We start from the raw sequence: 12,771 nt of genomic DNA on the forward strand, positions 1-12,771 counted from the left end.
GCTCCAGCCACTCCAGGGATTTGCACAGAGAGGCTGGTAAATCATGATTTCCTCCTGGTTCGTGGCTCCGGAAGGCTTTGAGATCTCAGTGGCTGTGCCTCGCTGCAGCCGATCGCACAGAAAGCTGCTCGGGCACGGGCACAGGGGGCCGGGGGAGCAGCGCACGGAACTGCCAGGCTCTGGAAATGCTGGGTCACTCCTCCCCTGCAGCCCCGGCAGCATCACAAGGGCTGAGCCGAACCGGTTTTCACTTCCCACCGCCGGTTTACACATCACATCACATCACATCACATCGCCTGCCGAGCCCACACAGGAAAGAATGAGCGGTGGCAGGGCAGGGGGTTACCTCGGTGAGCTGCACAAGGTGTGTGCAGCCCTGGAGAGGAAAACCCCAGAGGTCTGCCTGGTTGCACATGTCACCAGAGAGGAGAGGGGTGGTCAGTCCTGCAGGCACTCCCAGCCCAGAATAGCCACTGTCCCGTGAATTAAGTGCACGGGGTGTGCTGGGAAGTTGTTGCCAGGGAAATGAGCTGCTGACTCAAGAGCATGTGGAATAAAGGAAATGAAGAGGAAGCTTGTATGAGTTAAAACTGAGAGGAAAAAAACCAAACCAAAACAACACCAAAACCAAACGACAGCAGCATTTGTATTTGCAGAGTGAAATCCTGGTCCCAAACAAGCATCAAAACTCCCGTTGCTTTTGGGGTGGATTTCTCGCTTCCAGCAGGTCCTAGAAATGGGTGATCTGTCCCCTTCAGCTTCCAATATCCCTTAAAAAACGAGGCTGTCCCTTTTCACAGAGCACAGAGCTGTGTTGGAGTGGGGAGCAGTGCCAGAGTTGGCTCTCCAACCTCATCAGCACCGAGCACAGCAACCCACTCTGATGCCCAGCCATGGAGACACCCGCAGTTGTCATTAGTTAATTACTCATTCTCAGTAATATTCACCCCTAGGAATTCTTTGGGATCCTTCCACTGTGGAATTCACGGTCCTGGAAATGAACACACATTCGTTTCAAGGGCATTCGTTTGAACACACGTCAGTTTTCAAAGCAAACCTCTGTGGAGTCAGAAATGCAGCAGAAAGATCAGCCCAGCACGGGGCTGGCTCAAGGGCTTTAAACCAGCCTGGGGTTGTGCTTCTCCCACGTTGCTACAGGAAAAATCATGTTATGCACATCAATCTAATGTTCTGTCAGCGCCAGGGAAGTCTCCCAGGTGGAAATGAGGGAAATAAGGTTTACATAAATAGGTTACACCGAAATCCGGACTTACCTTGCTCTCCCCTGTGTCCTTTCCTTCCTCTCTCTTTGCCCAGGTTTCTTGGGGTAGCAGCAGCAGCAGCATCCAGTTCTCAGAGTCTGTGTCTCCGCCTCACCCAGGTTGGTACAAAGCCGGTGCACATGTCCCATCCCACTCCCTTCCCAGTTTTCCCACAGCCCGGAGCGTTCCCAGCCCTTGGCTGAGTCAGGCACTGCCCGCGGTGCAGCCAATCAGCACCTGAAAGGAGCCCATGGAATGCAGATGAGGGGCACTCTCACCCCTCGGGAGCACTCTCACCCCCTCTCTTCTCTGCAGGTCGTTTTACCCACAGCAAGGACCAAGGTCCCCTTCAGGAAGGGATGCACATCCCCCAGGGAATAACACTGCTGGCATCACCTTCCCCAGGCTCTGCTCTCTGGGTTTCACTGGACACAGAGGGTCAGCCCTGGAGCACTTGGCTGACTCCTGCTCTGTTCTCTCTCTCCTGGCAGCATCCAGAGGAGTGAGAGGAGTGTCAGGTTCTCAACAACACAAAGAGTTTCCTCCTCCTGCCTGTGAATATCCAAGGAAAGGGGGGAGAGGGGTGGGGGAACAGCACTTTGGGCTCACAGATCCTTCAATTATTCCTCAGCCAAAGCCCAGAGACCAAAAAAGTTGTCCAGGCACATTGCATGGACAAGGGAATTATCGAACCATTCATAGTTGGGAAGCAATTTGCTTATGTTAATAAGGAAATGTGAGACGTACCAAAGCTTTTTCAGGCTGGAAAGCCTCCACCAGTTTATGTATTTTGGGTGCTTCCACTTCCTCCCCACATCCAGCCAAATGCTGCCACCTTGGACCTGTGTGTGCAGCTCCACTGCCCTCAGCCCTGTGCCCTTCACGTGGACAGGGCTTTGCTTTTCACCATATTTAAACACAGGCTGAAAGGACAATAATGCTGAAAAGCCAGCTCTGCTGAGAGCTTTCCAGGAACTCACCCTTTGGCCAGGAACACTATGTGGAGGCAGTGCCACGTTATCCCTGAGCTGCTGCATTTGGTCTGCTCAGAACTTCGTCCCCTGTCTGGCTGTTTGGGGGATAAAAGAGCAAATTACTCTCCTGTGATCCCCTTCTTCCTGCAGATGCAGCTGCCCTGTGGCTGGAGATGGGTGAGGCACGGGAACAAGCCCTGTGCCAGGCTGTGGAGCATAAATCCCTGCATGGCAAGATTCTGGCTCTGTAAACACTTGTAGGAAGGCTGGAGGGTCAAGAATCTGAGGGAGTTTCCATCTGGATCCCAGTCCAAAATGCCTGGGGCCAGAAGAGTTTCCAGCAGTGTTTAAAGAGCTTCTTTCCAAGGGGACTGAAGTTCCCCAAGTTACTCACATGTTCTGAGCATCTTCCTCCTGGTTTCTGCTTCCCTAGAAAATCCACCCTGAACTCGCAGGACCTTTTCCTTTGTCTAAATCCACAGGGCTGCTGAACACATGAGAGCACTGAAACCTGGCCTGGGGCAAAACCTGCCCCGTGTGACACTGAATAACCTGCTCCTGTCTGCTCTCCCTTCTCTCCCAGCCCCTTTTGATGCAGAGCCCATCTCTTCTGTTCCCAACTGCTGTCCCTCCTGGCAGTTTTCCAACTGCCTCTCCTGTGAGGAAAGCCCCAGCTACTTGGAGCAGCTGATAGATTCCTGTCTGCAGTCGGATGCGCCCTCGGAGCCAGCCTGCAGTGCCTTCCAGCCATCACACTACACCCCAGACACCTTCCAGCCGGTCCCTCTCTGCTTTAACCAGGGCCTGGTAAGCTTTGTGTCCCCGGGGAGCAGCCACAGGGGGAAGTGGGGAAGGGAGTCACGTCCTGGGGCAGAGCAGCAGCCAACCACTTTGGGAATCTGGCTGCTTTTAGGGGATGCAGTGACACAGGCTGCTTGGGTGGGCTCTGAAGGGTTTCCCAGAGGACAGGGAGGCCCAGACAAACCAAGAGAGAGACTGCAGAACAGGGGATGTTCCCTCTGCAGGTCCTGTAGGTTTTCAGCAAAGTTCCTGCTAGTACCTGTCTAACTCACAGAGAAACTCCCTATTAACACTAATGCCACAGGAACTCACTCTAAACTCCTGGGTTTAGACCCCCAGAGACCAAACCATCTCCCTGGGTAGGCAGCCCCCCCTGAGAAAGGCAAATTCTGCCTGCTCTCCACATTTCCCAAACACCCCACAATTCCCCCGACGATGCCCTGAAATGTCCTTTTTTCCTTTCTCCTGTTTTTTTTTTTCTCTCTCTCCCTCACCCTGCAGGCTGCCAGCCCTCCCAGCTCAGCTGACCTGCCCAGCCCACTGAACTACAGCTGCTCCCCTGCCCAGCTCTCTCCTCTGACCCCGCTGACCCCCAGCCCTCCCCCTGCTCTGGACACCAGGACCTATGGCTGCCCCGGGGAGGAGTGGTCCTGCCTTGCCCCCTGCCCCTTCCCCAGCCCTGCCTGCTGCTGCACAGCCTGTGGCTCCCAGCCCTGGGACAGCAGGGTCCCCCAGTGCTTCCCCTGCCCCAGCACGGACTGCCTGGACTACCTGCCCCCCCTGGCCATGGCCGAGGACTTCTTCAGGAGGGACAGGAGCTGGGACATCTGCTACAGCTAATGGGGGCTGTGGTTTTGCACACCCACTCCACCCAGAGCAGCTTAATTGCCCATGAACTATGCAAAGTCGTGCTGCCTGACACAGCCCGGGCTGTTCTGCACTACTCACACGTTTTTGTACACCATGCTGTCACTACATTAATCCTCCTTGATGTTGTCGTGGTGGTGGTGGTCTGCTGGGGTTGTTTTTCCCCCCCTCCTGTCTGTTTTTGTTGATGTTGTTGTTTTTTAAAGAGATCCAAAGCTGCCTTATCCGACAGGTCGTCACGCCGGCTCCTTTTGATACCAATAAATGATTTTGTGCACCTGCTGAAGCCTCTTCATTCCTCACGTGCTCAATGTCAGTGCTTTTCTCTCGTGCTGGTGAGCCAGGGCGCTGCCCCTGTCCTCACAGAAAGGTTTTGAGGAGCTGCACGAGGAGCACTGACTCAGTGACAGGAAAGGTGTCACTTTAACCTTTCCAGCAGATGAAAGGTCTGTGTGTGTGACCCAGAGCCCAGCACTGTCCCCACAGAGAGCTGTGAGCTGGATCTGCAGCTCCTCACCTGCTGCCCTGATGATGTTCCCTAGTGGCATTGGCAGAAAACTGCTGTTTTCCACCCAAGCCCAGGGCCCCTCAGAGCTGCAAAGAGGTGGAATCAGCTGCCAAACTTCTTTGGCTGCTGCTCAGCACCAGCTTCCCTGTGAGAAGCGAGAAGCTGAGGTAGTTTGGCAGCCCTTTGTGGAGTTGGGGCTGTTGATAACATTTTTTTTCTGCACCTTTCAGCAAAATCAACTGAACAGGAGCTAAATGATTTTTTTTTGTTGTTGAAGTAGATAATGGGAAAGTTACACCTGAGTATTTCCTGTTTCTTGCATAAACCCAGACCTTTCTAAGACTCTGTCTCGTCTCCTTTTAATAGCACTGGGGGAGGCAGATTGCCAAGACACCAGTTTCTCAGCTGAGCACCCAGACTGGAAAGAAAGAAGCATCTTTTCACATTAAATCCAACAAAAATGAAAAAAAACCTAATCACCTGTGAAGACAAAGCCATAATTTATCTAGCTGTGTGCTCACCTCCTCCAGGCACTTCTGCACTTCACTGAAAAGCTTTCCAGTCCCTTTACCTTATGCCAGGTGGCAGGTTTTTTTCCTCCAAAACATGCTTTAAAATATTTTGACAACTTCAAATAATATCTCCCCTTCCCCCCTGCCGTTACCTGATTAATCTCAGAGGCTGCCAAAGTGATAAAGTCATCAGGTCACAGAACACTTACAAACAGCTGTGTCTTTGCAGCGGTTCGAGGTGTGATCACCCCCGTGCAGAGACACCCTGCTAGGTGTCATTTTAGCAGTGCTGGTGGGTGCTTCACCCCCTGGGTGTTATTTTGGGACAGTGGAGGGCAACACTCCTGCCCCAGCCTGCTCCAAGCCTTGCTCAGTGCCACTACTCAAGGAGCAGGAGCACCTTGAGCCACGGTCAAAGCCCCTTATCAGTAAAGTGAAAGAGCCAGAAGGAGATAAGGCTGAGGCAAAATTCCTGAGGCTTCTGGAGGAAATGGGGTGTCCACATCCTCCCCACGGGCTGGCAACGTTGGCCTGAGCTTGACAGAGCCAAGGGGATGCTCTGGAGAGCACAGGGCACGTGAGATGGTAGCTAAGCACCCGAGGAGGGCTCGTGTTAATACATCTCACAGCGAGGGGAGGAGTATCCTAAATCCACACAACAGCTCCAGCAAGGAAATCAAGGGCTAGAGGCTAACAAGATATCTTTCACCTCCACATCTAGTAGCCTCAGCTGCTCTGAAATTATCAACTACTCCACTGGGATAAGGATATTTTTGGCAAAATATTTCTATGCACCAAGGTCTCCAGGCTCTAACAGCTTCCATTAATTAAGTATCACTGCCCTCCATCCCCTGCAGCCTCTTCCTGTTGCCCTGCTGCTCCTTCTCCAGTTGTTTTGCAACGTCCCAGACTGGAAACATGTCTGAGATGCTGTTCCCCAGCTCCCTGTCAACAGCTCCAGGCCACACATGCAGTGCAAGTAAAAGCTTGCTGGCTGTTGACACAACGTCTTGTTGACACAAGGAAGGAAAAAAAAAACACAACAGAGGAACCATTCAAAGGTTGATTGTGCATTTTCTGGCTATGAGGAACACATTCTTTCCCTCCTTTATCCCCCCCAAAATAAAAAAAGGGTTCAAAGTCACTTTGAGAGGTGGTACAGCCCTATTGAAACTCTGGTGTGTCATCAGTCCCTGCCAGGTGAAGCCCTGCCAGCCTTTATAAACACGTGTTTACACAAAAATGAGGATCATCTCATGCTTACAAAAGCCATGAATAACTCCAAAAGTAACCTGCAGTTATAGAGAAAAGAAAAGGTTCTTATTTTCCCAGTTCTTTACCAGTTGCACAGAGTATTTGATCTAAAAGTTTGGCTTGCCAACCGACTGACAGCTTTTCTATGGTGCCACTTCAGAGCATTTGTTTGGTGATAACAAGCCTTTGTTATTAGCAACTTCTCCAAAGCCACAGGTAGGAAGAGATAAACTGTGCAAATAAAGGGATATCACACACTGCCAGTGGGAGAAGTCACATTTCCCCTGAAACAGCCACAGAAAATTGAGGGGTTAAGTGTGAACTGTTTAAACCAGTGAAATTCCCCCAGTGCAGAAGACACCTTGGAGGCTTAAAAGGGATTTTCTTGTTACACAGTCTGGTTGGAAAGGAGTTCTACCTGCAGCAGCCTCCAGCTGTCTGGTGGCTCCAGTCCAAAGCCAACATGAATAACTTGTTGGTTGTGGCTTCAGAGCAGCCCTCTGATGTCTCAGCTTTGGGAATTTAGGCACAGGCATACCTGGAGAGAGAAGGAATCCTTCCAGTGTCTGTCACGGGCTCTTCCCACTGCAAACCTCACCTGTCAGCTCCGAGCAACACCAGCTGCCAGGGGGATGCTCTGAATGGAGCCACATCCCTCCCCAGGAGGACGTTTTCCCAGATATTCTGGAGGTGGTGATGATTCCAGACAATCCCATTGCAATTACAAACAGCTACAGCAACCACATTGCTCTGCACTGATCACCCAACAGCAGGCAGGTGACACAACACAGAGAAAAGCCACTTGAGAAAAAGAACCCATGTATTTTTTTTTTAACACGTGCTGCAAAAGGACTCCAGTCATCCCACAGACATTTCTAGATGGCAAAAAGCTTTTTTACATGTTCCCTGGTGCATCACATGCCACATAGTCTGGTAGCTTTGTCGCTGGCAAGTTCAAGAAATGGACATTTTATTGATCATTTTGTCTTGACACACGGTACTAACTCACTGATAGTTATCCCTCAATCCAGGGCTTGTTATAACATCCTTCAAAGTAAGAAAGCACATGCTTTTGCTGGCCTATGCCCAGGTATATGCAAATTTATGCAAACACATGCAAATACATGGCTGGTTTTTTTTTTTCTTCAGGGGATGTTGGCAGGTTTGGAGATGTGATGTAGTGGGAAGCAATAGCAAAACAGCAGAGAGGAGGGCTGGAAAATCGAGATCTCTGCATTTCTTAAGAGCTTTTGTTCCAGTCTGCTAAAGAGTTGTTTAAACACTGCAGGCCTGGGAGACTGACAGTGCTCCAGAAACTCCCACGCCCCGAGTCAGGCAGGGGGGGATCGAGGAAGTGCTGCAGTGATTTAAGGGCTCTGCCCTTCACTTCACTCCTCTGGCCTGTCAGGGAAAAGAACTTGTGCAGCCTTGAGAAATCAGCCAACTAGAATTCGGGGGGAGCGCTGGGGGTTGAGACATCCTCTGCCAAAGGGGGGGCAAAACGTGGCTTTGGCTCCCTGCAGGCACCTGCCCTCAGTGTGCTGAGCCAGCAGAGCCACTTCTGCAGTGATTGCACAGCAATTCACCAACCATTTCACAGAAACACTAAGAAGAACCCATTGAGACTCCCCCTCAGCTGAGAATGGCAATGGGAGGGGGCTCACCCATTGCACTCTGACCCTGCTGTGCACAGACCCACACGGGTTTTCTACCCTGGACCTGCCTAAAAGTTATCTCAGACCCAAAGGAATCCTGTGTCTCCTACACAGGCTCAGGTGAGGGTTCAGCTCCCCACCCTGAGGTGTTTTCTGAGCTATTCTGTGCCACCAGAGCTGGAGATTTGGGACTGGATTAGGTGTCTCAAAGAGGAATCCCTGCACTGGGAAGCACTGAGGAGCCACCCAAACCTGTGCTGCTGAGAACCTGCCCCTTGTACTTGCTCTTAAAACCATCTGTTTTCTTTTCTTGGGGTGGGGTGAGAGACTGGCCATGGGGAGCTGCTTCAGGTTTCTTCCAAAGCACTAAGAAATGGGGTAGCAGCAGTTTGAAATAACCCTCTCTGGGGTCTTGGTTTGGATGTCCATTCCCTCTGGTGAAAAACAGCCTTGGATGACTCCTCAGGCTGACCTGACCTCTTCCATCCAGCCTTTTCCCTCCCCTCAGGTTCCTGCATTCCCAGGGCAGCAGGATCAGTGGGAACTGCACATCACAAAGGCTCCAGCATTTCAACCAGTACCTCTGTGCAGGACCCAAAAGGAGGCACAGTTTGAGGGTGTCTCAGAGCAGCATTTCTCAACCTTTTTGTAGCCAAACTACCACCTGGTGCTCCACCACCTCCACGGGCTTCAGTTGCCACCAAATCAAAGCTTGGCTGTGCTTCAAACACGTCCTTATTCCTGGAACAGCCATTTGCTTTGCCTGCCTCCTTCCCTGCAAACAAAGCTTGAGGCTTATCAGTATTCTTTGGTAGCAAAATTCAGTATTCAGCCATTTGAAATCTCATCTCCAGGTTGAGAAACACTGTCTTCCCACCCTGGTAGGAGCAGGGATTTGTTGGTGAACCACCCTCACAGTCTGTATGAGAGGCCTCAGGCCATCAGCAAGCTGAAGGTGAAGCCATTCCATGAATTTCAGGCAGCCTAGGATCTGGCATTTCGGCGGCAGGAAAGGAAGGCAGATGCAACTTTCCCTTTCTTCAGCAAATGCCTGACCTGCCAAAAAAAAAGGAGAAGTTCATAAAGCACCATCTGAACCCAAAGCATACACACACACACACTTATATACATGAATATGTGCAACTAAATACACATCTCAACACACCAGGGAGCTCCAGGAACCTTTTCACAGCTGCAGGTACAAAACCCAAGCCCCTTTGAGTGTGCAGGTGAGCAGCAATCCCATACCTGGTCCCCAGCTCTCCCAGAGGGGGCCATGTGGATGGGCTGGTCGTTGTCCAGGTTCCTGATGCTCGGGTCTGCCCCGTGGGCCAGGAGCAGCTGCACCATTTCCTTCTGGTTCTTGTGCCCTGGCAGGGCAGCTGCCATGTGCAGGGCTGTGTTGCCATGTGCCTGAAAGGAAAAGAGGTAAAAAAGCTCAGATAAAGCTCCTGCTGAGCTGTGCCACCTCCTCGGGGTTGTCCTTGAAATGGAGATCTGTGAAACAAGAGCTGAAGAAGCTCCATGTCATCACTAACCAGGAGGTGAGGGAGGATCTTTGCTCTGTTTCTCCCATGCAGGAGATTTGTGGATTTAGATTTTTCTCTCTTCTAGAGCACTACAAACTGTGGGGCTTTGATGCTTGGGGTATAACTAAATATAAACCCTGTACCAACAACATTCCTGATCACTCTACAACCCCCTGCTAAACCATACCCTCGTGTGAGCAGAGACCTGAGGGGTTATTTGAGGGAGAGAAGGATGGAACATGCATGTTTATCCATGGAAATATTTCCCTGGGAAGCATTAAGCAGGATTGGGAGGCACAAAGCCCATTGTGCTGCTACACACCACGCATGGGCTGGACAAGAGCAGAGCCAGCTGTGCTCCACACACCCCCACTGCTCCCTTTCCCAACACTTGCAAGGGCCAGAAAGCTGCAGAATCCTGAGGTCAGGCACTCCCTTGAGTGTGGATCGAGTCCAGCTGTTCCAGTAACAGGATCTGCACGAGAAGGACAGAGCTGGCTGTGGAGCTGGGCAGGGGGGCAGGATGGAGAGTGCTGCAATTTGGGGCAGGAAAGCTCTGGTGCCACCAGACCGTGCAGAAATCTGGGCCCTGTCTAGTCAGTTATGACTGGTAACGGTTTTAAATGAGAAAAACCTAATAAACAAATGCATAAGGGGAGGTATTTTTAGTCTGCAAGAGTCTCATTCGGGCAGCTGCTTGTTTTTCTCTCAGAAAAGACCATACATTTGTCGTGAACTTGGAATGGTTGGGCAGAAATTGCAATGTGTGCTGCTATTCCAGCTGTTAAAACGAACACACATGATTTTCAGGTCCTATTTATCAGGGATGTTGAGGCAGAAAATACAATAGCAAGATCCTAACAGCTCTTGTCAGACAAGGCACATTTTACAAGCCCTGAACAAGCAGATCCTTGTCTATTTTATTATCCCAGAGAGCCAAGGGACAGTTACAAGCTCTTTACAGGATTTCTCGTTAAAATGGAAATATCTGCATTTGTTTGCTGCACCTTTGTGGCAGGAGCACTTGATAACTTCCAAATCCAGGCCTGGGCTCAGAAAACAAGGATCTGACAATGCCTGACCTTGAAGCCTCATGTTGACTTTAACAGGGCTGATGGGAGACAACGGCCAGAGCACCAACATGTGGGCTCTGGGAACCCTTCAGGTGAAAAAGACCTTTAAGATCTCAGTGGGTTTTTTTTTTTTTTCCCATTGTGAAATCCCCAAGGAAGCAGATTTGCAATGAGACAACCACAGCAAGCAGTGGGTGAGCCAGGGAAGCCAAAAATATGGACTGCAGGGTGCCTGTTTCCTTGTTTTCTTCGTACTTAGAAGAGCTAAAAATCCAGGTTGGGTATCAGACAACCTCCCCATCACATTTCTCACTGTCCCAGACAGCTCAGCAACAAGGCTGAAGACTCCAAGTGATCCTATCACAGTAGGGAGCTCTCTGAGGGTTGTGATCAAGAGACAAGAGCAGCCTGCCATGGACAAGCCAGCACCTGCCTGATGGGTCTCCAAAGATACAGAAGGAATGTAGGGAAAAGGCCCTTCACTGGACAGAGAGACACAAACTCAGTGCCTTTACCCACAGACACAAAGCCAAACATGCTTCCTACAGAAATCTGAAGGGTAAAAAAAGGACTGAAGCTGTCCAGGATCTGCCTCCTGAGTGAGCTGATGGAAAACATTCAATTCCTTTTTGACAGACAAAAACGTGTGTGTGGGAAGAGAAGAACTGGAATCTGGAGGACCCCAATGCCTCTGGTGCAGCCTCCCACTGCAGCACAGCTCCCACACTACTCCCAGCATCTCCTCTGCCTGGAGCTGTGCTCACAAATCCCCCCCAGGCTCGCCCTGACTCACCTTGTTGTTGACAAAGTCCTTGGACTTGAAAGCGTTCAGCTCCAAGAAGTATCTGAGCAGGGAGATGTTCCCATCCTGGACTGTGTAATGAAGGACTGTCTTGTTGCTTTTCACATCCTGTTTATAAAAACAGGAGAAAAAAACCAAACAAAACAAAACCCAAACAGAATAAGAACTGTTCTTCAGAACAACCTGGAGATATTCCATAAACCCAGGCCAGCTCTGCAGCTCCTGTGGAGCATCTCCTTCCCTTCAGCGACCCTCTGACCGCCCAGTGTTTGCTCCAGGCTGCAAGAAAGGAGCCCCCAAAAGCAGCACCTAACTCTGCAACCAGTCCCTTGGAACATCCCTTCTCCAATTCCCCATTTTTAGCACGGCAGAAGCGCCAGGGAGGACTGAGGGATGGCCGAGCTGCCCCTCACCCTGCTGTAGATGGAGGCCCCGGTGTGCACCAGGAGGTGGATGCAGGACTCCAGCTCCTCACTCTGCTGCTGGAGGGCTTTGTGCTGCTCCTGGGTGAGGCTCTGGCAGCTCTGCTCCCGGAGTAGGGCGTTGTGGGCCAGCACAGCACAGTGCAGGGGGGTATGGCCTGCAAAAACAAGGATGGCAGGGAGAGATCCACAGTCCAACCCGAAATACTGCTGCACAGAGAGGAGGCAGAGCTGGCACAGAGAGCACGTGCCTCTCTCTGCATGTGTTGCCAAGACACAAGCCCTTCTCTGCTTTCCCATGTACCACATTGCCTGCATGGACAATTTTTGGGGCTCTCCAGTGCCTGCTCGTTTCCAGTTGTGCACTGAATCCCCTCTGAACCATTCAATTCCGTGGCATTTGAGTGCTCAGACACAACTGCCTCCCCCCCAGGCAGTTCCTGAACCCACTCTGGTCTCCCAGCCCCAAATCCCAACGGGCAGCAGACAATGAAACAGCCAATACAGGTTTTCAGGCTGCTGTAAAATATTTGTGCAAACGTTTTTACCTTCAAAATCCTTCATTTCTAAATCAAGAGGGAAACCCAGTGACAGTATAACCTGGAAGCAACAGAGAAATCGAAAATTTCAGTTCAGCAGAACAGTGTCCAAGCCAAAATCTGTGAAAACCAACAAACTTTGAAATCAAACAAATCAGATGATGATAATTTCACTGCAAACTAAGCCCTTTTTTGACACTAGATATCAATGCTGTGAATCTGTTTCCTAACAGGGATATTCAAGGTTACACAAGATGATCATGTTCCCTAGTTTCCTAAACCCCACCTAATTATAATATCATATTAGATTTATAATATCATATTAGATTTATAGTTCAGAACAGTAACATTTAGCCACTGCCCCCAGCTCAGGAGTTCCAGCCTCCTCACTGTCACCATGGATTAGGCAAAGACACCAGTAACACCAGTGCATATTTATCCTGAGTTCTCCTTGACAAGCAGAAATGGAAATTTCTCCTTGACAGGTTCAGCCAAACTTTATCACCTAAAAGTTCACCAACACTGACAATTCTCAGGTGGATTTATTTGCTTTTTGGTTTCAGTGTGTGAGAA

The 12,771-nt window shown here is 50.5% G+C and overlaps 2 protein-coding genes across 2 annotated transcripts in view; one reads left to right on the forward strand and one right to left on the reverse strand.

Moving 5' to 3' along the window:
• COLCA2 (colorectal cancer associated 2) overlaps nt 1-3,877 on the forward strand; it is a 5,121-nt gene extending 1,244 nt beyond the window's left edge. The window contains exons 3-5 of the mRNA XM_029962069.1: nt 1,318-1,381; nt 2,820-3,043; nt 3,749-3,877. Of these exons, the coding sequence (XP_029817929.1) occupies nt 1,318-1,381; nt 2,820-3,043; nt 3,749-3,877 (417 nt within the window). The remainder of the gene's footprint in view (nt 1-1,317; nt 1,382-2,819; nt 3,044-3,748) is intronic.
• Nucleotides 3,878-8,817: 4,940 nt separating this feature from the next.
• Nucleotides 8,818-12,597, reverse strand: NFKBID (NFKB inhibitor delta). The gene is made up of 4 exons (XM_029962070.1): nt 12,589-12,597; nt 11,229-11,345; nt 9,082-9,246; nt 8,818-8,889 (listed from the first exon to the last, which is right to left on the reverse strand). Exons 1-4 carry the CDS (start codon nt 12,595-12,597, stop codon nt 8,818-8,820), a joined length of 363 nt encoding a protein of 120 aa, XP_029817930.1.
• Nucleotides 12,598-12,771: the final 174 nt, after the last annotated feature.

This window comes from Manacus vitellinus, unplaced genomic scaffold (assembly GCF_001715985.3).
Source record: "Manacus vitellinus isolate BGI_N305 unplaced genomic scaffold, ASM171598v3 scaffold_41_pilon, whole genome shotgun sequence".
NCBI lineage: Eukaryota > Metazoa > Chordata > Aves > Passeriformes > Pipridae > Manacus > Manacus vitellinus.